Source organism: Artemia sp. Qi Xiang Cuo, chromosome 6 (assembly GCF_049724085.1).
Source record: "Artemia sp. Qi Xiang Cuo chromosome 6, ASM4972408v1, whole genome shotgun sequence".
NCBI classification, from domain to species: Eukaryota; Metazoa; Arthropoda; class Branchiopoda; order Anostraca; family Artemiidae; genus Artemia; species Artemia sp. Qi Xiang Cuo.
Genome location: NC_142799.1, coordinates 32,362,702 through 32,386,929, shown reverse-complemented (window position 1 = coordinate 32,386,929; position 24,228 = coordinate 32,362,702). Strand labels below are relative to the sequence as shown.

Below are 24,228 nucleotides of genomic sequence, written 5' to 3'. Positions count from 1 at the left end.
TACGGACGAAAAGCTTTGTCAGCTTTGACTAATTAGTTTTGGTTGCTTAATTTTAAGTTGCAAAACTGACGAAAATGTGGTTCTCATAATTTTGAAACAATCCAAAAAAAAAATCTTAGTAAATCGGGGTTTCCAAGTACGAATAGACCAAGGTTGCTTTCAGGAGGCAAAAAAGTTTTATTCTGATGCCCTTCAATGAAAACTTACTGAACTGTTATTAATCCAAATACATCCCCTTGAAGAAAAACATCTAACGATAATGATTTTGATGTCTCTGGGGTGTAGCTTATAATTTATTCAGTATTTAGTCGGACAATATTGAGTTGAGTTGTTAATAACCCGTCTTGCATTCAACAGAAAAAGACGGAGCACGAAGAATAGAGCGGGAAAAAAATAAAGGACATGAAAAGCAAATACAATAACTACCAGTACTGAAAACTACGCTCTAAAATCTTCATAAGAAGGTGAAGCAGCCTTCATAAGTTGGAATGCCTTCTCAACTGCACCCAAAGGCTGAGGATTACCTTATCATCTTTTCTTTTTTAGGATAAGACTTCAAAGGTCGCCCTTGTCTATGGTCAGATGAATGAGCCCCCTGGCGCTCGTGCCCGTGTCGCTCTAACTGGACTGACTGTTGCTGAATATTTCCGTGATCAAGAAGGACAAGATGTATTGCTCTTTATTGACAACATTTTCCGATTCACTCAGGCCGGCTCCGAGGTTTCTGCCCTTTTGGGTCGTATTCCATCAGCTGTAGGCTACCAGCCCACTTTAGCCACTGACATGGGTACTATGCAAGAAAGAATTACCACCACTAAAAAGGGATCTATCACATCTGTACAGGCTATCTATGTACCTGCTGATGATTTGACAGATCCTGCACCTGCCACCACCTTCGCTCACTTGGACGCTACCACCGTGTTATCTCGAGCCATTGCCGAACTTGGTTAGTGTTATGATTCATCCTTCTTATTTCTCTCTCTCTCTTTCTTTTTTTTTTCTTTCTTTCTTTTATAAATTCCTGGCTCATTACCTTGATACAAGAATGTAGCTTTTGGATTCTAAATACTTATTTTAATGCACACCATCACTGATTGTAAAACATTTAATCTTAACTTGGTGTAAAAAAAAAAATGCTGACAATCATTGTCACTACTTAAAATTATTTTTCCCCGGTTCAGTTCCTTTGCATCAGTTGACGAAGTTAGACGAGTCCTGTGTGATAATGCGACTTGCCTCAAAATGAGCTTTATGACTTCCTCTGATCCTCTGGGTAACTTGGATTAATATATATATATATATATATATATATATATATATATATATATATATATATATATATATATAAATTTATTTATTTATATGTATATTACGGTGAATGTCCGAAATCTAGTTAATGTAGACATTCGCCGGTGAATATTCGAAATTCCTTTTTCTCTGCTTCGATTCAATTAGCTTTACGGGTCAGTTTTTTCAGTCTTATGCAACCTATGATGGTAAAAGTTAAAGTTATTTTAGATTAGGTTAGGTTAAATTTGATTCTAAATATTAGAAATGGGTTAAAACCTAACTTAAGCTAACCTAAACCAACTTAACCTCGTCTAACTAAATCTAACCTAACCTCCCATCATTAGACCTTGCATTAAATTGACATGTCATTGGAGATTCTGTCGGAGTACCGAATCCTCGGGATTTTTTCGTATATAGCGGGGGTCAAAGATTTCCATAGCACAGAGATGCAATAGCTTTAGTGGCCAAGTCTCAATAGTCTCAACTGCGTAGAAGCTTCATAGATGTTTCATGGGAATTTTCTTGACCAATGGTATCCAGACCCTTGGCACCCTGACAGGGATGAGGCAGTCCGTTGCAGAGGCCATTGTCCATAAAAACTGGATCTTACGCCCTGCCGCAGTTGTCCTCCTGTAAAGGATTTTACTACGATGGTGCTCTGCTTCTCCATTCAGTTTAACACATTGTTGGGAGAAGGCTGGTAACTCACGGTACGTGTCCACACAGCGGTGGATCCTGCTAAGCGTATATATATATATATATATATATATATATATATATATATATATATATATATATATATATATATATATATGGTGAACACAACTCAACTATCCCCAACTAAACTGCCTTATTTTCAACCACCATATAACTCAGATATGTTGATCAATCGCTAATGCTGATGAGTATTAACACCCTGGTGATCCGATCAGTCTTGGGACTTCTATAAAGTTTGACATTAAACAAGGAGTAACTACTTCCTCTGGTTCAACTAGAAACCTTTAAGGGGAACAGCTTCAAATAGAAAATGAAGACGTATTTGTTAGTAGGTCTGCAAAGAGTGTCTTAGAAGAGTCCATTTGTTGAGAAAGGCGAGAAATGATTATAATCTTCGAAGACCCCTGCCTATGAATTACAGTTCATAGAGTTAACAGCTAAATAAGTTTCAATTCAGTCGGATAAAACACATGCTTAAAATCTCAACAACTTGGCTTGCGTAACTAACAAGTTTGACCACTTCTGTGTATTAGTGAATTGTTATAGCTGTGACGTCAGAATCTTTTAATTAGAGACATAGCGATCTATCATTCAACGAGTGAACTTAATTGACTAGTGATACCGGTCTTAGACTCTGTCATTTGGATACTGCTTGGATACTTGCCAGTAAGTCTGTATTTAATGAAATTCTAAATGAAAACATAAATCTCACCTGAGAGCGGATTTTATAGCTAAAGAAATATGTCGTCAGTCAGGCAGAAAACTTTTGATGATGGAATGAAGGCACTGGGAAAGAAACTGGATCTCATAATTAACCAACAAAAAGAGTTTGCTGTTACACTGTCCTCGATTTCGGATGAGGTTAAGACTTTGAAAAATGAATTGAAGTCTCGTGATGCGAAGATTGCTAGTCTAGAAAGCCAGCTTGAGGAGCAAAAGTCAAAGTTTGATACAGTCGAAACGAAACTGCTGGAAATCGAAGTAAAAGACCGAAAACTCAACTTAATCATCTTCGGATTACTGAAAGAGAAAAACCAACAGTCAGTTCTCACGAATGTGTCTACGTTACTGACATCAAAAATGGAAATCACGGATAAAATCCAATCATCACAGTGCTACCGAGTGCCTCAGGAGTCAAATGTGTCTAGCCGTAAGCGTCCAGTTTTTGTAACAGTGTCGACAGAAAAAGATATTCTATCAATCTTCAGTTCAATATCAAAGCTGAAAGGAACTGGGGTCCGGATTTGCACGGACTTGCCACCCAAATTAAACTCTATTAGAAACGAGTTACTGTCTAAGGGTAAGGAAATCGTGAGAATGGATCCGCACAACTCACACGAGTGAAACAAAAAGGGGCTAAACTCTGGCTAGAGTATAAATCGGATTCTGAGTCGCAGTGGGCAAAAGCATAAGAAATATTAAAGGCGACTAGTGTATGATGTTAGATCAATCCCGCTCTAGATTGATAATTGTTTCGTTTTTTTGTTTGAGATATCTTGGTTTTTTATTTTGATGTGTTATTTAAGCTAGCTCGGTTCAAGTTTATTTTGATTATTTCTACACCAGTTATTTCTGTTCTACTTATACCTTCTCAACTTAGGTCTTCTCGAAGGATGATAAGCATAGTTGGTTTTCATGACTCGGCAGTGGTACGGGCTCCTTATCACGCGGGCTTACTGGCGCGGGGTGGGATCTTTCGATTATTACTTTGTTGACTTTAAAGTTTGCGGGTGCGGGGGGACCGATAGACTGGTGGCTTTGGAGGAGAAACCCCTTAACCTATCTTCACTTTCTGAAACTTTTCATGTATTCGGTCAAAGAGAAAACAACACTTTTTCTAAAATAAAACCGTCATCGTACGTTTCTCCTGATGAAATAAACAGACTTGAAGATAATTCATTGCGAATGGGGTTTGTGAATGTACAAAGACTCATGAGCTCTATTGATGAACTAACAAATTTATTGCCAGCAAATCAAATTGACATTTTGGGGATTTGTGAAACATTTATTAATGATAAGACACATTATAATGTGAAAATCCCGGGATATAAATTCGTTGATAAGAATCGACTAGTCCATGAAAAAGATAGCCTTGGGTTATTTTGAATGATGGAGCGCAGTTTGAGCGACTGCCAGAACTAGAAAAATATAATGTTGAAAAAGTGTGTGAAATACTGGCGGTTGAATTTCGGCTTGGGACTAAAAAAATTCAAGTTTGTGTTGTGTATAAGCCCCCGTCGGCCCCAATACCGCTTTTTTGCAATCTCCGGAGTCTTTACTAGCATCTTTGGATAATAAGGATGTTGTGGTTAAGGGGAATTTTAATATAAATCTACTGGAATTTAATGAAAATACCCATACAACAAAATTTATTACATTAATGACATCGAATTCCCTAATTCCTTCGTGCACAATTCCAAAACGTTTTGCATCGACTAGTGCAACTCTCATTGACAACATATTTTTAACAACACCAGCCACGTCTTCACAGGTTGTTCTGACGAAATTCTCTGATCATTTTTTTTTAATTTCTAATGTGAGATACCAGATTGATAAAATAAAATCACCAGAAACAGCAACCCGGATTATTAATAAAAAAATCTATTATGTTTAAAGGATAAACTGAATTTAACTGATTGGTCTCCTGTATTTGATTTTGATGAAATAAACTCTGTGACGGATTATTTTTTAGAAGGATTTAATGCTGCACTTGATGAGTCGTGCCCAAGAGTTAAAAAAAGAAAACGGAAATATATTCAACCCATCCAACCATGGATATCGCCAGCCCTTTTGACATCAATAAAACATAAAAACAATCTATATAAAACTTTTATATCTTTTGAAAGTGAAGAAAATAGAAGAACCTTCAAAAATTATAAAAACCTACTTTCAACAATAATAAGCAATGCTAAAATGAAATTTTATTTCGATTCTTTTAATGAAGTAAGTAAGTCCCCAAAAAAAACTTTGGAACTAATCAACTCATGTTTAAATCGATCGCGGACGTCTTCTTCACCATCAAAAATACGGGATGCCCATGGTAATACAATTGAAAGGGAACTAGAAATGGCAAATTACATAAATTTTCATTTCGTGTCAATCGGGCAGTCAATAGTTAATAAGCTCCAACATAATATGTCCCATGGGCAATTTAATTATCCTACGTACCTAGGAAGTCCCTCTGAGATTTCTATATTTTTAACTCTGGTAACACAAGAAGAGCTTGCTAAGGTTGTTAAGCTTTTAAATAATGGAAATTCCCCGGGGATTGATGAGTCATCGACCAATATTGTTAAAGCCATTTTACCTAGTATTAATAAAGTTATTTGTCATTTAATAAATAGGTCATTTAGATCAGGAACTTTTCCGAATTTTGCCTAAAAAGTGAAAGTGTTACCGGTATATAAAAGTGGTGACCGGAATAATAGCTCAAATTATTGACCCATTTCTATTCATTCGGATTTTTCTATAGTAATGGAGCGATGTTTTATAATCGAATATATAATTTTCTCTATTCAAAAGATTATTTTTCAAAAACTCAATATGGATTTAGAAAAGAGTATAGTACGCAGGATGCTATATTAATTGTGGTACAATTTATTCACGAGTGTCTGGACAAAAAATGGATACCGGCGAGTATATTTTTGGACCTTGAGAAGGCCTTTGATTCGTTAAGCCATGAAATGTTGTTGTATAAATTAAACCACGGTGGAATACGAGGACCAGCGCACGATTTTATCGCATCTTACCTAAGTCGTCGCTCCCAAATGACTATGATCAACGACACAGTTTCGGATCCATGTCTGTTGTCAAATATTGGTGTCCCGCAAGGCTCAATCCTGGGACCACTGCTTTTTATAATATATATAAATGACCTTCCATCAGCAACAGAAAACCTTGGTCTGAATGTTCTTTTTGCTGATGATGACGGATCATCACTTACTGGATATTCGGAAGAGGATCTCAATGAGAAGCTGCAAATCGTATTTTCACAACTTCTTGTATGGCTAAAAGCTAATCGTTTGTCACTAAATGCATCAAAAACCAAATTTATCATTTATAGTAGAATTGAGCAGAATGCACAAGGAATTTCAATTATATTTGATCTTGCTTCAAACATTCAAATTCAAAGGGTAACTTCGTTCCGGTATCTGGGTATTATTATTGATGAAAATCTGTCATATAAAGAACATTTTAATAGATTACGGGTTAAAGTTGCTCAAGGGGTTGGTATAATACGAAGGTTTCAGCATTTTTTTTCCCATATGAAATCCTACGTCTAATTTATTTTGCGTTGGTTCATTCCCATCTTACGTATTGTCCTCCGATATATTTGGCAACATTCAGATGTCATGTGAAACCGATACAAATTCTTCAAAACCGGGCTCTTCTAATTTTAAAGAAATATTTACCATCACCGTCTTCGTATCCTAATAAGAGTAAAATTGAAACTCTATATCTTCTAACTAATATTTTGCCTGTTTCACAGATATTCACCCTCAATTCTTTTTTATTTAAGGTAAAATATGACCGGTCGGAACTACCTACGTACTTTCGTTCGAATAATTTTTTCCCTGTGCAACATGCCCATTCTTATGAAACCCGTCATAAATGGAACATTCAGCACCTAAAATTAAGCACAGAGAGATCACGGTTCTCGCCCTTATTTTCAATCACGGGTTCATGGTGTATTCATCTACCATTTATTGATTGCAGTAAATCTCTTCCAAATATAAAAAAGCAACTTCATTCTATCTTTATATATAATTTTAAGAATTAATAATTTATTGAAAATCTGGGTAAATTAGATAATATTGTTTTGTTGGGTGTTTTGCCCTGTGAGATGCCGGTCATCGGTTACCCTTATTCGCCCGTTGGTTTTTTTTTTTTTTTTTATTATTATTGGTATTTTCGGTGGATCTTTGCCCGGTGTCGGTGGGTTTGTGGGGTGGGTGCCCGTCTATCGGTGAGTCATGGAATATATGTTATTTATTTTTTTGTTGTCAAACAGGTGTAGTCTGATTAATTTACCAGGTTTTTGTCATTCAACCTTGTGTCTCCGGTGGTTACCCTGTATTTATGTCTATTTTGTACAGATATTTTAAAATTAAACCTTCAACCTTTGGCTTCTAAAGTCCCTGATATGTATAAAGTCTTGTCCTTTACGATTCCGCAGAAAATATTCTTAAAAGAATTTTAACCTTGAACAATTGAGATATTATGCAGTGTCTTGAGGGATCAGAGTTATTTTTAGGGGATGCCCCGGCTCTTCCAGGTATATGCAGTACATGCAAAGGTTGGTGATTTGTACCCATTTTTGTTTTATTTTCTTTTGCCTGATAAGACATGAAGACATGTCGAGGCATGCTGCAATTACTTGAAGACTTGGTACCAAGATCTAATCCGATTAAAATTTTAACTGATTTTGAAAAGGCTGTTATATGCTTTTCGAGGTGTTTCCAAATTCTACGTTATCAGGATGTTTCTTTCACTTTTAACTATCTATCATAAGAAATGTTCAATCGCTGGGTCTTAAGCAAGAGTTCAAAAATGACCTTAATTTTAATATCGTCGTCAAAAGTATCTCAGCCTTAGCTTTTGTTCCATTAAAAGATGTTGAAAGAGTGTTTGATGAACTCTGTGGTCATCTCCTACAAGGTGATAATTTCAATTCTCTCTTGAGTTACTTCAATGATATTTACGTATGTAGCATTCAATTGCCAAACCGGGGGATTGCGTTGCCAGGATTTTGAAACCATACTGAAAGTCCATTGAACTACGTGGCGAAAACTACGAATTCTTCGGAGGGTTTCCACACTTAATGGTATGCTCATGTGTGTTCATCCAAGTCTTTGGAAGCTCATTGTTGGACCAAAGCCTGACATAGCTGTTCAGTGTTAGGTGGCATGGCAAGTTGCTCAACAGCGGAAAATTTCAAAATATAAAGTACTTGCTCAGCGACTTTCAAGACACATGCAAACACGTTCCCAGGAAGAAAACAAAGTGAGATATCTGAAAGCAATTGCAGATTTGCAATTGCAATTTTTTGCAGATTTTCCCCCAAGAAGAACATTGTTGACTTTAGGACTATATCGCCCTTTTCTTCCAGTATTTGTATGTCCCCCCAATTCTTGAGGTCAAATCGAAGCTTAAATAAATTTAGAAGAAAAAAAAAAATTTACAGTTGTTCAAGTTCAATTATTTTATTATTAACATATACATGTATATAATTGACATAGGCCCATGGGGAGACAAGCTCGAAAAACTAGGCCTAGACAAAGATACAATAAAAAATTTTACGCTACAATACAAAGATAATTACGACGGCAAAGATACAATAATACAAAAATAATATGAAAGTAGCAGCTAGCCCAGGATCCAAATATAAATATAAATATATATATAAAAAAAAGAGAGATCAATATTATTAAATATAAATTCATACTAAAAGATAGCCGAGAGGCCCACATTCACATAGAACAAAAATCCAAACAAATAACTTAATCATATTAAAAACACACTTAATTAAAAATAATCCTGAACTAAATGAAATTTAAGATTCCTTTTTATTAAATGGATAGAAGAAACTTTATCAATAAAATCCTTGTGAGCATCCCAGCACCGGGCTATTGACACAAACGAAGCGAATTTAGATCCCTCAGTACTATACTTGTCAATGTAGATACTCTTTTTTTTGTCGCGTGTTATAACGACGTAAATCTTGTGATTGGGAGAACAAACTTTGATTGAGGTAATATGACGGTAATTTCTTAATATCATAATTAAATTTGAAAATAATTGCTCCAAAAGTAAACTTTTGAGAAACTGGAAGTATATCCAGATAAATATACAAAGATGCTGTAGAAGACTTATTTGGAAGTGAAATAGGTGATGAAATAAAAAGTTTCAGGATTCTTACTGCTTTATTTTGTAAAATCTGTATTGGTTTAATATGGCTTTGAAATGTAGATAAATATACTAGAGAACAATAATTAATATTAGACTGAATCAGAGCAAAATAAATGCTTCGTAAAGCAGAGTAGGGCAAATAATGCTTCAACCTCCGCATTAAACCAACACACCTTGAAATCTTTAAGCCTATATTTTGAATGTGTGTTTTAAAAGATAATCTTTCATCAATCATAAGTCCAAGGTACTTTATCACATTCACCCGAGATATTGATAATAGATAATTTGAAGAAGTAACTCGGGTAATACGAGGGCATATATTTGACTTCCTGCCGTAAATTATAAAATTAGTTTTTGAGAAATTCATAGCAATAAAATTTGCAGAACACCATTCAAGAACATTAGAAAATGCAGTATCAAGTTTTGCCTCCAACTCCTCGTCATTCCTCTCAGAAATTTAAACTGCCGTATCATCAGCAAAATGTGTGCTGAGACATGGGATTGCCAAAGCGCGGTGATAATCATTTATATAAACTAGAAAAAGCAGAGGACCTAGGACATAGCCCTGAGGCACCCCAACCATGGAGGACTGAGGAACAGGCGAAGAGAGAAAATTACCTCCATTATTCGTTGCTTTCTCTTATCAAGATAAGATTTAACTAGATCCAACGCCGGTCCGCGTACACCACAATCATCCAATTTACGAAAAAGAATACAATGGGATATTGTATCAAATGCTTTTTTAAAATCCAAGTATATTGTTGCTGGAATTTCACCTCTATCTAAGCATTCATGAATATATTGGATGAGAGCAATGATAGCGTGCTCAGTATTGTGTCCAGACTTAAAACCAAACTGGGAATTTGCGAAAAAATTAAACGATTTAAGAAAATCATAGATCCGCTTATAAATTGCCTTATCAGATATTTTAGAAAAAGCTGACAAAATAGAAATAGGGTGGTAATTTGATGGGTTTTCAGGAGAGTCACCTTTGTGAAGTGGAATTATGCCCGCTTCTTTAAAAGCAGAGGGGAAATCTTCAGTTTTAAACGAAAGATTAATTATATACTGTAATGGCAAAATTACTGCAGACAATATTTCATTAACAATTATAGAACTAGACCCGTCAATTCCCGCTGAATTACCTGGATTTAAATCACACACTATTTTTGTTATTTCAGACCGAGAAATAGGCGTAAGAAAAATTGAATTACTTTGACGAGATGGAAGGTATGAAGAAAAATGTTTATTACTGCGTGAATCAAACTGGTTCATTACTGATGAAACAATTTTCTCTCCTATACTAGCGAAATAAGTATTCAAAACATCAGCCACTTTCTCCAATTTGTTAGTCGTCGATCCATCTTCTAAACTAATAACTTCAGGCAACTTAGAATTCCTTTGTTTTTTAATAATAGAATTAATTAAAGACCAGGTTTTGCGAGGAGAATTTTGAGCTTCTTCGAAAGACTCCTGTTAAGGATTTTATGAAAAAATAGCAGAAAAATAAATACGAATTGCCTAAGCACACTTGGCTCTCTTTGAGTCGCGTTTTATTCTTCAGAAAAATGGCACCAATTGCAATGTTTCGTTTTTTGCTCCTTTTTTAAAACTATATATTAAAAATTCTTCGCGAGATAAAAAGTTGAAACAGATCTGAGTTATGTGGTGGTCCAATTGATGTTGGTTGAATTTAAGGTAGTTGAGTCATGTGGGAACCATATGTAATGTTGGAACGTACTAGAAGTTGGTTGTTTGGATCTGAAAACGCGCAATGTTGGACTTTCAGTCTTCTTAGAAATACTGTAAACTTCACCACCTTAAAATGTTAATATGTCAATCTGTTCTTTCTTCTTCTTTTTTCTAATCCTAAGATTTTCTGTAATTCTAACGAGTTATTCTGTTTTTAGGCATTTATCCCGCTGTAGATCCCCTCGATTCCACATCTCGTATTTTGGATCCCAACATTATTGGCGAGGAACACTACAACATTGCTCGTGGTGTGCAGAAAATTCTTCAGGATTATAAATCCCTCCAGGACATTATCGCTATTTTGGGTATGGACGAATTGTCTGAAGAAGATAAACTTATTGTCTCCAGAGCTAGGAAAATCCAGAGGTTTTTGTCGCAACCTTTCCAGGTTAGTAAATCTAATGATATCGACGATGGGTGTTCTGGGTAAAAGATTTGAGGATCTCAAGATTTTATTGAGATACGAGGGGGAAGACTAATGTATTAAAGGGAAAAAATTGTCCCTTTTGAGAGGTTTTGGAGTTCAGGGATGACTTGGTTTTAAGATAGATCCAGGGAATTGTGGTCAGTAAACTATTAATATAGAATCAGTTGAATAGCATAGTATCAAGATGGAAGACACTGTATGAAAGATACCTTTGTCTGAAGACAAAAAAAAAGCAATGACACTTTCTGGTATGAGAGATTAAACCAATGGCACCTTTTGCGATGACGAGAATAAAACACTTCGGCACTTTTTGTAATGACAGAAAAGTGAGGTACTTTGTCCGATTACTGAAAAATAAATCTGACACTCTTTGCAACGACGCTTCTTGTGATGGCCAGAAAACAAATTACTAAAAAATTCTAAAATTTAAACTGAAAGTTTGTTTTATATATTATTTTCTTCACAGTCTGCTTCAGAAAAAAAGTGTATGGTGACTGTAATTCAGCAGAAATTTATTTAGCGCCTGCCAACTGTGATCCTTTTCGCTTACCCTATTTGCTTTATGCAAAATAGATAGAAGGTATACAGCAAGTATTGTAAAAGCATTTCCGTAATTGTTACTTATTCTTGTAAACTTTGTGGTTTTAAGAAAACTTTACATTGCATAAATAGTATCTAAGTTGAAATCAGTGAAAGGATGTTTGAATTCTTAAAGAGGAGAGTTTTATTTGAGAGCTTTCAAAATTAAGTGAAGGGCGGGCTTGAAATATATTTATTGAGCCAGGGCAATGAATGTTTCTTGTTTTAGAAAGGAAAATTCATTCCTTTTGTTCGTCCAAGTTCTCATTGTAGAAAACAGATAAAATAACAACTGTGGTATTATAATATATGTTTGGCGGGGATCGGTTGAGTTTGCTTATTTCAGTAGAGCCTGTAAAGAATGCTGACAAGGCTTGGGTTAGAAAAATGATATCAATGTAATTAAAGCTCCTGTTCGTTAAAATTATTTCAAATTAAAAATTGCTAACCAGTTGCCACAATAATAAAAAAAAACATATTCCTACTCTGTTCATTTTGGATACTCTATCAATTTGGCTCGTCCCAGATAGAGTAGGAAATATTATTTGAGTTGCTCCACTCTGTATGACAGGTGTCATATCAGGTCTAAGACGATTCGACAGTTCATATTAAAACTCCGTTCATAATACGATTTGTCTCAGCCTATACTAATTTTAGAAATAGTTTGATTTTAAACTCTTCATTATTGAAGTTATCTACTTGTCAGAATTCAATGTAGTTCAGTTGAGTTGGTTTGAACTTAGTTAAAGCTGTCCAGTCAAAATATTCTTTAGGAAATTGTTATGGGCATCTTAATTGACTTACAGAAATTACGAAAATCGACTGATTTCAAGATCTGAGTAAGCACTAAGGTCTGACTAAGAGCATCAGCTAATGTTGATTCCTGGATTGGACAGAATTTTGTGTTAGTGGAACTTCTTTGGCAATTGGTTTTAGATGACATCAAATGTCTTTTCTATTTTTCAAATAAGCAAAATTATTTCGTTTCAAAAGTGAAAAGTTTGATATTTTGTTAAAAATATGACTTAGTCATATTTGGTGAATATATATGTTCCGGTATCTTAATTTCGATTTCAAGTGTTCTTCAGCTTTCAAAAATTTGGATACATCAAATAAAGTGCCATTACAATAATATGACAGTGTGCTTTGAAAAATCTGTTGTATGGATTTTCTTTCTGCTGCTAAGAGCTCATATGAATTTAATTGAATTTGATTGTTTCAAACTTGAGAGACATATTCCCTCTCAATCTTGAACTATGTACTAGAGATTAAGTCGTTAGTCGACAGTGAAAACTTTTTGTCCATTTTTTGAAATTTTCTATCAAGCGAAAAAAAGTCATAGAGCCGAGAAAGGTAAACTGCCCTGCAAAGCTACGTAGATGATAAGCTTTCGTAAAAATTACTATTTGAAGAAACATGGACTTCTAAAACTCATCATTTAAGTATATTTTTAAAGTAAGAGGGAATATCAAAAATAGATCTTCAAATAATGTTTGGACACCAACTAACTTTTCTCTCAGCTGTTATAGCAGTAATTGGACTTTACTGTGAATACGAGTCTTTCTTCCTCACTATTTCCTCGGTAGTATGTTTGGCTATTTTCTCGGAGATATCTTTTGAAAAAAACTTTAAATGCTGACAGTTCACTTTTGGCCACTCTTGCATTGTCAGTTTTTCTGACAATGTTTCTCGCCTTTGCCTTGTTAGGTCTGGACGGCGGGAAAGCCGATCATTGATGACCATTCTTTCCATAAAAATATATTTTCCTTGGAATGACAATATGTTCGTCCCCTGGCAGCTGAGATGATAGAAGAGTTTCGTAATCAGTCTAATTGGATCATTCAGGAGATGCAGCACTTTCAGCAACGATTTTTTACGCTTCGACCGTGGCTGGCTTCAACTAATCGTAATGGAAAGAACTTCATCGGGACATTCTATATTTGTTATCGTCTGGAGGACAATACTCATAATCAGAATCATCGCTATTAGACATGCCAAGAATTTCCTGATCCTCCTCGTTGTCCGTACAAGAGTCTTCTGCTGCTTCACCATCTTATGATTCAAGTAGGCACAGGATTTCTGCATCTGAAAGCCGTCACTAAGTCATTCTGCGAAAAGAAAATTTTTTGCTACCCATTTGTTGAATCAGAAAATACCCAAGTTCAACCTTTTAATATGCTATTTCCTCACGAAATTTGATACGAAGCTTGTCAACAGCTTTAGAAAACTGATCGTACCTCATAGTCCGAATATGCTTAGTAGTTACAAAGTTTTGATTTAAAAAAATCCTATTTCCTGAAACAGGTGACAAAGTTATTTTGGTGGTAAGATTTCGTGAATTTTACTACTTACCCTTAAAATCTCCCCAACCGGTTCAAATGATAAAACCTCGGTGACGGCACAAGAACTGGTCAATCATAATATTAGCATATCGGGAAGGTTGGCTCGCGCAATACATCAGTTTCCATGGTAACAATGACAAAGTGTTTTATTATTGTAAAATTTACGAATACTTACCCTTCTAGGGTTAAGGTCAACATATGATTCCCATCACTGTAGTTTTTGACCTAACATATTTTATTCCAAACGCTAGAGATGTCCATTTTGAAATATTTTCTTATGCATTTCGAGTCAGCTATACAGCAATGTATATCGTGTTTCAGAACACGTTTTTGCTATCAATCGTCGATATTATTTCCTTTGTGTAAGTGATTGAAATTTGGAAGAGGGCTAGATGAGTTTCTCTCTTTTTATAAGTAGTTGTTAAACGGTTGTGTATTTGTTTTTCTCTTGTATTTTTAGGTTGCTGAAGTTTTCACAGGTCATGCTGGTAAACTAGTACCAATCAAGGATACTATTAAGGGATTCAAGATGATTTTGAATGGTGAGCTTGACCACCTCCCTGAGGTCGCTTTCTACATGGTTGGCCCTATTGAAGAAGTGGTTGCTAAGGCCGAAAAGATTGCTGAATCCCAGTGATTTAATAACAAGAAGAAATATGTCAATGTGATTTTATTTGTTATCTACAGTGCAGAATCTTTTCAACACTGAATATGTAATTATAAATTGCTGCGATTCCACCTTTTCTTTATAAATAATGTTGTACGATTAAAAGGATTCTGTTTTATCTGAGTTCAAGTATTGAGTACCCTCGTTCTGTAAGCCTTTCGGAATACGTCAAGACTGGTCACGCCTTAACATTTCACCTCACATTTTTATATTTTTGAGATGAATGCCAACGCTGTTTGCTGAGGTGTTCTCCGGGGCCGGATCTTGGCAGAGCTGTTTCTGGGGGGGGGGGTACTTGGACAGCTTCTCTGGGCACTCTGAGGGGTAGTCTGGCTCTGTCTGTGAATGGGGAATTGCTCGCTTTTATCCAATTTTTCCCATTGATTCGGCTGTTATGCCTATGTTTGAGTCGGGAGGGGGCACTATAATTAATTATGCATGGGCAACACCAAACCTAGGACCGGCTCTTGATCTTGCCCCCCCCCCCCGGACCTCAAAGGGATGGGGACTGCATAACATGCTAAAATTGTAATATTTACAGCATTGATGGTGCAGCAGAAGGCGTCAAAGTTGACATTTGTCCCTCCTGAGAAAAACCTGATTAGGGCTCTGGTTTCCCAACATATCCGGGGAATATGTGTTCAATAACACAGTTTTATCTTCATGACTTAAATTGCCCTGTCGATCTTCACTCTGATAGTAGCTTATCAAATGGTTTTGGCAATTATGTCAATAGTGTGACAATGTCAGATACCACTTTTAAAAGGGAAAGCGACGATTTGACGCCTGTAGATCGTGAGTATGTATGCATGTATTTAATTTTGCTTGATATTAGGTTGATGGCGAAAAAACAACTTTTGCCAAAATGGTCCAATAGATATGTTGGTTGCCTACGTGACCGTATGTTAAAATTACAGCCCCTCATAAAATGTGGTAAACCTTGGCGACTGTCGGCTCGTACACTTTCAGAACCGCGCTGACAGCTAGAACTCTAAGAAATGTCTGCTACTGAATAGAAGATCAGTTGGATTTGGAAAATGGAAGAACATGGAACCAATAGGTGGTTTCTGGAAATATGTACATCGCTGGAACAAAGAAAGGCTGACAATCCCCATTTGTAATTGACCATCCAGCTTAGATTGCTGCATAGCAAAAAAAACTAAAAATAGATCCTACCTTATTTCAATTATTCGTAAGGCTGTATCCAAATAAACTTTAATTTAAAAATTTTTTTATTAATACACTTTCTCTAAACTTCAATTTCATCCAGTTTACAAGTGTTCCATTTGCTCAATTTTTCCCTGTTTCACTCTCCATAGTTCTTTTTGTTCTGCTTTGCTTTACCTCGTCCTAGTTAACTTCTGTGGTGCTGAACCTTACAATTAATTGATCAATTGACATATTGATTATTATGGGTCAAATATAATTATTTATGAATAATACGTTCTTACGAATAAGCTGAAGAAATCCCCAAGGCTGGATTGATATCAGAAAAGATCCCTGATTCAAATGAATAGACATTTCTGGTCCAACTCCAATTAATCGAACCTTGGGGAAGACACGTCATTATGGGTGACAACCTAGTACTACTTCCCATTTTCAGGATTCTTAATATTTTCCAGTTTTTTGTTCATCTTACCTTTTTAGGGGCGAGGGGGGTATAGAAAAAAAAAGTAAGCATGACGGTACTGGGTCCTTAAGGTCCAAACCGGTGGTGCTGATCTGTTTCGTGGCCCTTCAGCCAGGAAGTGCAATGGGGGGGGCGAGGGCCAGCCATCCTGTGCTTTCGCACACCCTTCTCCGGATTTCTCCAGGTACCCATTTAGAACTGGGTCGGTTCTGGCTGAGCTTATAGTCACGCCACTGAGCCCCATCCCAAACCAAATAACCAGCCACGCCAGGAATCAAACCCTTTCCCCTCGGATGAAGGATTCTCAACCCAGCGCGCAAACCACTTAGCCAGGAAGGCTAAGACGGAGAGGAATATTAAGTTTCCTTGGGCCCCTTCCCAAAATTTGCTGACAGCCTTGTCAAAACAAGTTTATTTATGTGCCTGTCTTCTCACGGATGTCACTTTAAAGGAGCATTTGCCGTTGATCTGGCCTCGGGTGGTTTAATGCTGCAGAGTTATTAGCAATAGAAACAAATTTGGAGGAGCCCTGGCTATCAAAAATAGAAATTGAATCAATATTAATAACAACATTTAACCACACACCATCTACAAAAATCGACTATAGTGGAGCACTGCAAAAAGAGAAAAGACAAAGAAACCAGCTTCCAAAAAGATAAAGATACGACACTCAAATAAATGCAAGTGAGAAACGTCGTCTATTTAATTTGACTTTTAGAACTGAATTATTTCGAATGCTTAGACCATTGTTAGGATGGCTCTGTAAGACCTTTTCCAAGGCGGGTATTCCTATACCGCTTGGGTATTTACAGTAAAAATTTTGTATATTTATAGTAACACTTTTTGACCTCTTCAGTGACTCTCACTGACAGCATGTGGAATGCAACGGCGAGGTAGGTTATGTGTGATTGGCACGCTGAACGTTAAATTGAGGCAAGAGCATTCCTGGAGTAGAGTCCGCGATTCGACGCTACAGACGCATTAGCACATATATTGTCGGTAGTTGTTTGCTTAACAATTGCTTGTCTACTTTTATTGATCGTTTCTGCAATCATAATACCAAGATATCTCAGCTCCGATTACATGAGTACAACATGATTTCCGAGAGTGACAGAATCACTACGGTGCATTAAAAATCCAAAATTCATGCTTATCAATATTGATAGAAGACCCAATAGATTGAAAGTCACTGAGGAGTCGATTCAGGTTTTCCTGTAAATCTGCTGTGGATCTATTGAGCAGAAGGACGTCATCGGCATATGTCAAGTAAGACAGGTCAGTACCATGCAATAGGAGATAGGGCGAGATACGGTCCAGAATCTTGGAAATTGCATGTTTGAACATAAGAGGACTAAGAGCACTTCCTTGCCTCACACATCTTCTGATTTTTACGGGATCTGAAATCGTACTTTTCCATTTGGCCAACACAGTCGAAGTTTTGTACCAAAATTTCAGAGTACTCACTATGCTCGAACTTACTCCATTGTGCAGTAGAGCAATCATTGCTTGCATGTGATTGACGCTATCGAACGCTCTCAATATATCAAAATTGCGCATATATAGAGGCGACTTATTTCAAGCTCAGAGAAGATCACACATTCAAACATAGATATCTCAAGATGCACGAGACGATTATGGGTCTATAGGATTTCCATTCGTTTGGATCATTTCCTTTTTTAGCATAGATGAGATGACCCCCTTCAGGAAAGTGTTGGGAACAAAACCAAACATCTGGAAGATAAGCTGAAGATGGCAATGGAAGCATTCAGGTAAATGCTTGAGTTGTTTTATTGTAAGACCGTCACTGTCCATCCCGTTCTTTGCTTTAGAAAGTACTTTTCTGACAGATAACTTGATTTTCTCAAGGAAAATGGGAACAACGCAATGCTGCCCTGAGAAACTTGCAGACCAGCTGGAAACTTCCATTTCATACTGATTGGTTATAGTAAGATTCTCATCTCCATACATCAAAGTATTCTAAGAGTGGCAATCATGCGATGTCAGAGAAGTACTAGATGGACGATCGTCTAGTCTGGTTACGCTTAGCCACGATTTCTTATTTCCAGTTAACTGTTGTCCGATAATTCGGTACCTCTTCATTTCAGCTTTGTATTTGCGTTTTGTGCTCCGTTTCAGCTTGGATACAGTTCCGCGTGCGGTTTACCACAATCAATCCAAATGTTCAGCCACGTTTTCGCATGTCGTTTTGCCAACTGGAGTTCAGTGGATTCGGACCACATCGGTTTCTCTGTCCCAAGTTTGGCACGTCTTGTAGGAACCGCTTTCAATTCGGCAACTTCCAGAGCATGGATGACTTGATGGTAATAAGTTTTGAAATCAACAGTGGCTGAGACGTTGGAAGGACTAGAGCAGAGTAGATGAAACGGAACCTGGATGTAGCTTAGGACCAAAGCAACATAAAGGGGAATAACGCATTTCTCCCAATTTTGTTTGTAGACCCACTTTCTGGAACAAGTGTTATTAGTGCTCTGTGATGACTGCATCTGAAGCGAAAGTCCGACATGGTTGCTAATCAGACTGACAGTGCAAACTGTAACTGGAAGACTAAGAATGAACGTGCATGAAAGTACGTAGTCAATATTGGAGGTATAACCACTACAGTTGGTTTTTGTAAAATCCAGGGACTTCGGCCAGATCTTAAAAGTGGTGGGGAGGAAATTCATAAAAATATCATATAGAATATGGTCCTTATATGGGTCACAGTTGAGGTCCCCGGTAATTAGCCACTTATACCCACGAAGCTCAAGAGACTCCAAATGTTGTCTTAGAGCATCTGTTGCTCTTGAGAACTTTGTCAGAGAGACAGTATTGCTGTAGTTAGTAAGCATGTATATATTGATCAACTCAATTCCCTCAGCAGAGTCGCACAACAGACTACTGCTTCTAATAGTCGGCTTAGCCAAAAATTCCTTCCTAGCGTATATTGCCAGTCCTCAAGAAGGACACCCTGCCGCACATCTCATCGGCTCTAAAAAGAGATCGTACGACCGAGATCTGTTCAGGAAGTTTATATTCATCCCAGAAAGCATATGCTCCTGGATGAATAGTACGTCGTCAAACAGTTCGTGGTAACGAACTGTAAGTAAGGAATGACCCAGCTCAATAGTAACCGAAACTGTAAAAAAACTTCAAATTTTGATGCCAATAGATACATCAAAAGAATCGGCTTTTTATGCTGATTTGAAATATATAAATTTGATTAAGTTTAGTCTTACCTATCAACGATTACGAGCCGAAAATTTTTTTCCTGATTTTCGAAAAAAGTCGAAAACAGCCCCTAAAAGTCAAATGATTTCAATGAAAATCACACCATCAGAGAACCCTACTGTATAGGTTTCAAGCTCCTATCTGCAAAAATATGAAATTTTGTTTTTTTGCCAGAGGAAAGATCACGGATGCGTGTTTATTTGTTGTTGTTTTTTTTTGTTTTCACGGGTGATCGTATCGACCCAGTTGTCCTAGAATATCGGGAGAGGACTCATTCGAACTGAAATTAGAAGTTCTAGTGCCTTTTTTAATTGACCAAAAACATTGGAGGGCAGCTAGGCCCCCTCCCCCCCCTTTTCCCAAAATCGTCCTATAAAAAATTTGATATAGCCATTTTGTTCATCATATTTGAACGGCCCAATAACTATACCTTTGGGTATATATTTACCCCCCCCCCCCCTACAGCCCCAGGGGAGGGGTCTTTAAGTTATAAAATTTGCCCATTGTTTGCGCATAGTAAGTAGGCGTGCATTTTTATTAGGAAGTAGGCGTGCATTTTCGGGTGGGGGGGGGACAAATTTTCTGCTGGGGTTTTTCCACGGGAGAATTTTCCACGGGAAGGGAAGCTTCCAGGGAGTGAACTTGTCAGGGGAGATTATACACTGGGGGAATTTGCCAGAATGCTTTAATTTTTTTTTTTTTTTTTGTCTTGCTTTCTCTTTTCCGTCTCAATTTATCGTGCAGAATGGTCAAGAGTAATTTTCCGGGGTAAATTTTCACCAGGACTGAATCTTCTATTGGATATTTCTTTGGGAAGGGGGTTTCTTTGTGGGGGTGGGGCCAGATTTCCTTGCATTATTTAAAAAAAAACGATCGGAATCTTTGTTACTAGTGTGTGGTCCGGAACATCTGGTGCATCTGGGACTGTTTTTGCAATTTTCAATGAGATGATCGAAGCTCTGGCATCTGAAACACCTTCTATGGGCCTTCATGTACTTAGATACCCGGAAAAAGTCGTATCCAAGCTTGATTCCGTAAGACATTGCATTTACATTGCATGACTATTCTTGACAGTCAGTCTCATTAATTTACTTCGTCCAAAGCGAATTCGTCCAAGTTTGTTTGACGAATTTGTTGTTAGAAATATTTGACACTAATTCGCCATGAAAATTTTCTAAATTGTTGGGTCATTTCTCGTGTTCGATAAAAAAAGTTTTTAGCTCAATCCTCCTAAAGAAAGAAGTAAATGTTCGGTCTAAGAAAAGGTGCTTGTGAAAGTGACAATTAAAGCTGTTATCGTCTGATAACGAAGAGTAGTGGCATAATCACCATGCCAAAAACTAGACGGAGGAGCGGGAGGGAAATGGGGCCTTCCTAAATTTTGAGATTTTTTCGATTATTTCTTACATTTTCAACATAAGTTGTTCTCCCTCCTCCCCCAATAAAAATCATGTACAGTTGTTCATTTTTACTTGTTAGGAAGAGTGATAATAAGGCTGTGAAGATTTTTGCCAGTATGGTTTCTTTTTCGACGACTTAAGGAAGGAAAAATGAAAAGAAAATACAGTGTGTAGTAAATCAAAATTTTGTTTGGATTTTTTTTTTTTAGCAGAGTGTTGGAATGCTTTTGTCTCGATTATCAACAATTTCCCCTATCTTCTGAGAATCAAATACGCTGCTTTAAATACTACTGACGGGGCACTTGTCACTCACGTTTTTTATTGCCAGATGTGTCATTTCGCTTTAAGAGCAATGCTAAAGTAAAGTAATCGATGGCACTGTAAATCTTACTTCACAGAAAAGTAGAATGAAGGCCTTTGGAGATCTAAAAATCCGGAATATGAATTTTTACAGGCGTTGGTCAGAGGGGTTATGGCCATGAAGGGTCGTTTACACAATCTGGGGTGGATGCAGAATTAAAGTTTTGAGGGCACCAACAATACTTGAGCTCCCCCATTGGAACTTTTTGCCCCTCTGCCCCTGTAATTACTGCAACTTCCGAACTTTTCGGGTGAAGCACGTGCCCCCGCCCCCCAAATAAAATATCTTCCTAAGAAGTTTCGTAATTTTCTCTGGGAAACTCACCAATTAGTGATAACACTTAACCTGCACAGATTCTGAAAAGTGTTTTGCTGGGAAATTTAATATGAATATTATGATAAAAGCATGAAAGAATATCAAAATACTTTATAGTGCTGGAAAAGTGGCTGGCCATAATAAAAGATTTGAATTATATGTGAAATGAGAGTTAAATAGCCTTACTGCAAGAAAATTGATTCCGAGAAAAATGATACCGAGATTTTGAACCGCTCATAGCCCAATTAATAAAACCATATTAGCTTGTTTTTTTTCTTTGGCTGAAAATCATTGAGAAAAAAAATAAGTGGGCTGTGTATCAACCAGTGTATCAACCATGTATGTATCAACCAGTGCTGAGTATAGCTCTGTACTTTATCACATTGAATTCTACACGCCCAATCTATTAAATTTAACTATTTTTTAATACTGACCTCTGGATCCACCTCTCTGCGTTCAGTGCATCCCCCCTGGCTTTAATAAATGTTTATTATTTCCAAATCCTGCTTTGCTTCTTCATAAGTCACTCAAGTCATTATTTCAAAAAAATCACTTCAAAAATTGTTGAACAATTATTCAAACAAGATAATTGTTGAAAAATTCTGGTTATATGGTTGAAATTAATTAAAAAAAACTTTCCACAAAATAAGTTTTGTGGAAGTTGCTATCTGTATGCTGGAGGAAAGTTTTCAGCAATTTTTAAAAACATACACCCTTTTAAAAATCTGGACACAAATAGTAGTGTTCAATTTAGTTTCATACCTCCTCTAGTTGACCTGAAATAGAAAACTTGATACCATTCGCAAAAAAATCTGTTTACTTTCTTTAATAGCTTGGATACACTTAAGCTATTTTGATTTGGTTAAATTTTAAGAGCAGAAGTAGTCCCGAAAGTTCGAACATAATACCCTCAGTCGTTCTTGGGATACTGCTGAGACCCCTTATTGGGAATTAGCATTAACGAAGTGAATTTTGATTTAATATTAAGGCAACATTTAGTTTTTAAACATAATGGGGAAATGGGAGGGTGGGCGTGGGAGGGGAACTAGTTGCCCTGCAATAACTTTCAACTATTAAAAAGGACATTAGACCTTTCTATTTTCAATCGAATGAGCCCTTTTCGAAGTTCCTACGACAACTCCTTCGATACAAAGTGCCTTTGTTTAAAAAAAAGAAAAAAATACATTGTACCCACATCGATCTTTACTATAAAAATGTCAAGCCCACTAACTATAAAAATCAGTTTCTACTATTAAAAAGGACACCAGCCCTTTCAATTTTCAGTTGAATGAGCCCTTTTTGAGTTTCTATGACAACACTTTCTATAAGTAGCTTATGTGCCCCCAGGGCATAAATTATAACCCTTGTCCTAAGGGCTGTGAAGAAGTTCGTCATCCACAAAGACCTAATTTCCAGAACTGTCAACTACGTTAAACAAAACGATTTTCCCAAAATTTTGATTGGATGCGTTTGGGGAAATGGTGGGCGTGAGAGGGGCGTTTGTTGCTCTCCAAATACTTTCAACTTTTAAAAAAAGGCACTAGCCCTTTCAATTTCCAATCGAATGAGCCCTTTTGAAGTTTCTACGACAACACTTTCAATAAAAACCTTATATGCCCCCAGGGCATAGCTTACAACCCTTGCCCTGAGGGCTTGGGTGGGGTTGTCATCCTCTAAGACCTAATTTGCAGAATTTTCAAATACGTTGAAGGAAATTGCTACCTCAAAATTTTGATTGGATATGTTTCGGGAAATGTTGGGCGTGAGAGGGGGGTTAGTTGCCCTCCAATCACTTTCGACTATTAAAAAGGGCACTAGCCCTTTGAATTCCCAATCGAATGAGCCCCTTTTCAAGTTTCTAAGACAAAGTTTACAGTAAAAACCTGATATGACCCCAGAGAAATATCTACGAACTTTGTCCCAGGTACGGTGGGGGGAGTGTCCCCTTCGGAGATATTTTCTCTAGTCCGCTCGAATATTTTAAACAGGATGGCTATTTAAAAAGTCGGTGTGGATGTGTTTCGAGAAAGGGCGGGCGTGGAAGGGGTGTTAGTTGCCTTCCAATCAGTTTCGATTCGACTATTAAAAAGGGCACTAGCCATTTCAGTTTTCAATCAAATGAGCCCTTTTTGAAGTTTCTAAGATAACGCTATCTATAAAACCCTTATATGCCCCCAGGGTAAAACTTACAACCCTTACCCTGAGGGCTGTGGGGGGGGGGTTCATCCTCAAAGACCGAATTTCCAGAACCTTAAACTACATTGAACAAAATGACTATCTTAAAATTTTGATTGGATGTGTTTGGAGAAAAGGTGGGCCTGAGAGGGGGGTTAGTTGCCCTCCAATCACTTTCGACTATTAAAAAGGGTCCTAGCCCTTTTATTTTCCAATCGAATGAGCCATTTTTGAAGTTTCTACGACAACGCCTTCTATAAAAACCTTATATGCCCCCAGGGCATAACTGAAAACCCTTGCCCTGAGGGCTGTAGGGGAGTTTCCTCCTCAAAAACAAAATTTCTTTGAGAAAATCAACAGCGCTGAACAAAATGGCTATCTCAAAATTTTGATTGGATGTGTTTGGGGAAATGGTGGGCGTGGAAGGGGTGTTAGC

The 24,228-nt window shown here is 37.0% G+C and overlaps 2 protein-coding genes across 2 annotated transcripts in view; one reads left to right on the top strand and one right to left on the bottom strand.

The window, feature by feature from the left end:
* Window positions 1-14,801, top strand: part of ATPsynbeta (ATP synthase, beta subunit) — a 36,894-nt gene extending 22,093 nt beyond the window's left edge. Inside the window, exons 6-8 of the mRNA XM_089090647.1 lie at window positions 547-946; window positions 10,827-11,056; window positions 14,477-14,801. Coding sequence (XP_088946773.1) covers window positions 547-946; window positions 10,827-11,056; window positions 14,477-14,653 — 807 coding nt within the window. The 3' untranslated portion in view covers window positions 14,654-14,801. The remainder of the gene's footprint in view (window positions 1-546; window positions 947-10,826; window positions 11,057-14,476) is intronic.
* Window positions 14,802-17,432: 2,631 nt separating this feature from the next.
* Window positions 17,433-17,816, bottom strand: LOC148951126 (uncharacterized). The gene has a single exon (XM_089091003.1). It carries the CDS (start codon window positions 17,814-17,816, stop codon window positions 17,433-17,435), a length of 384 nt encoding a protein of 127 aa, XP_088947129.1.
* Between the last annotated feature and the right edge of the window lie 6,412 nt (window positions 17,817-24,228).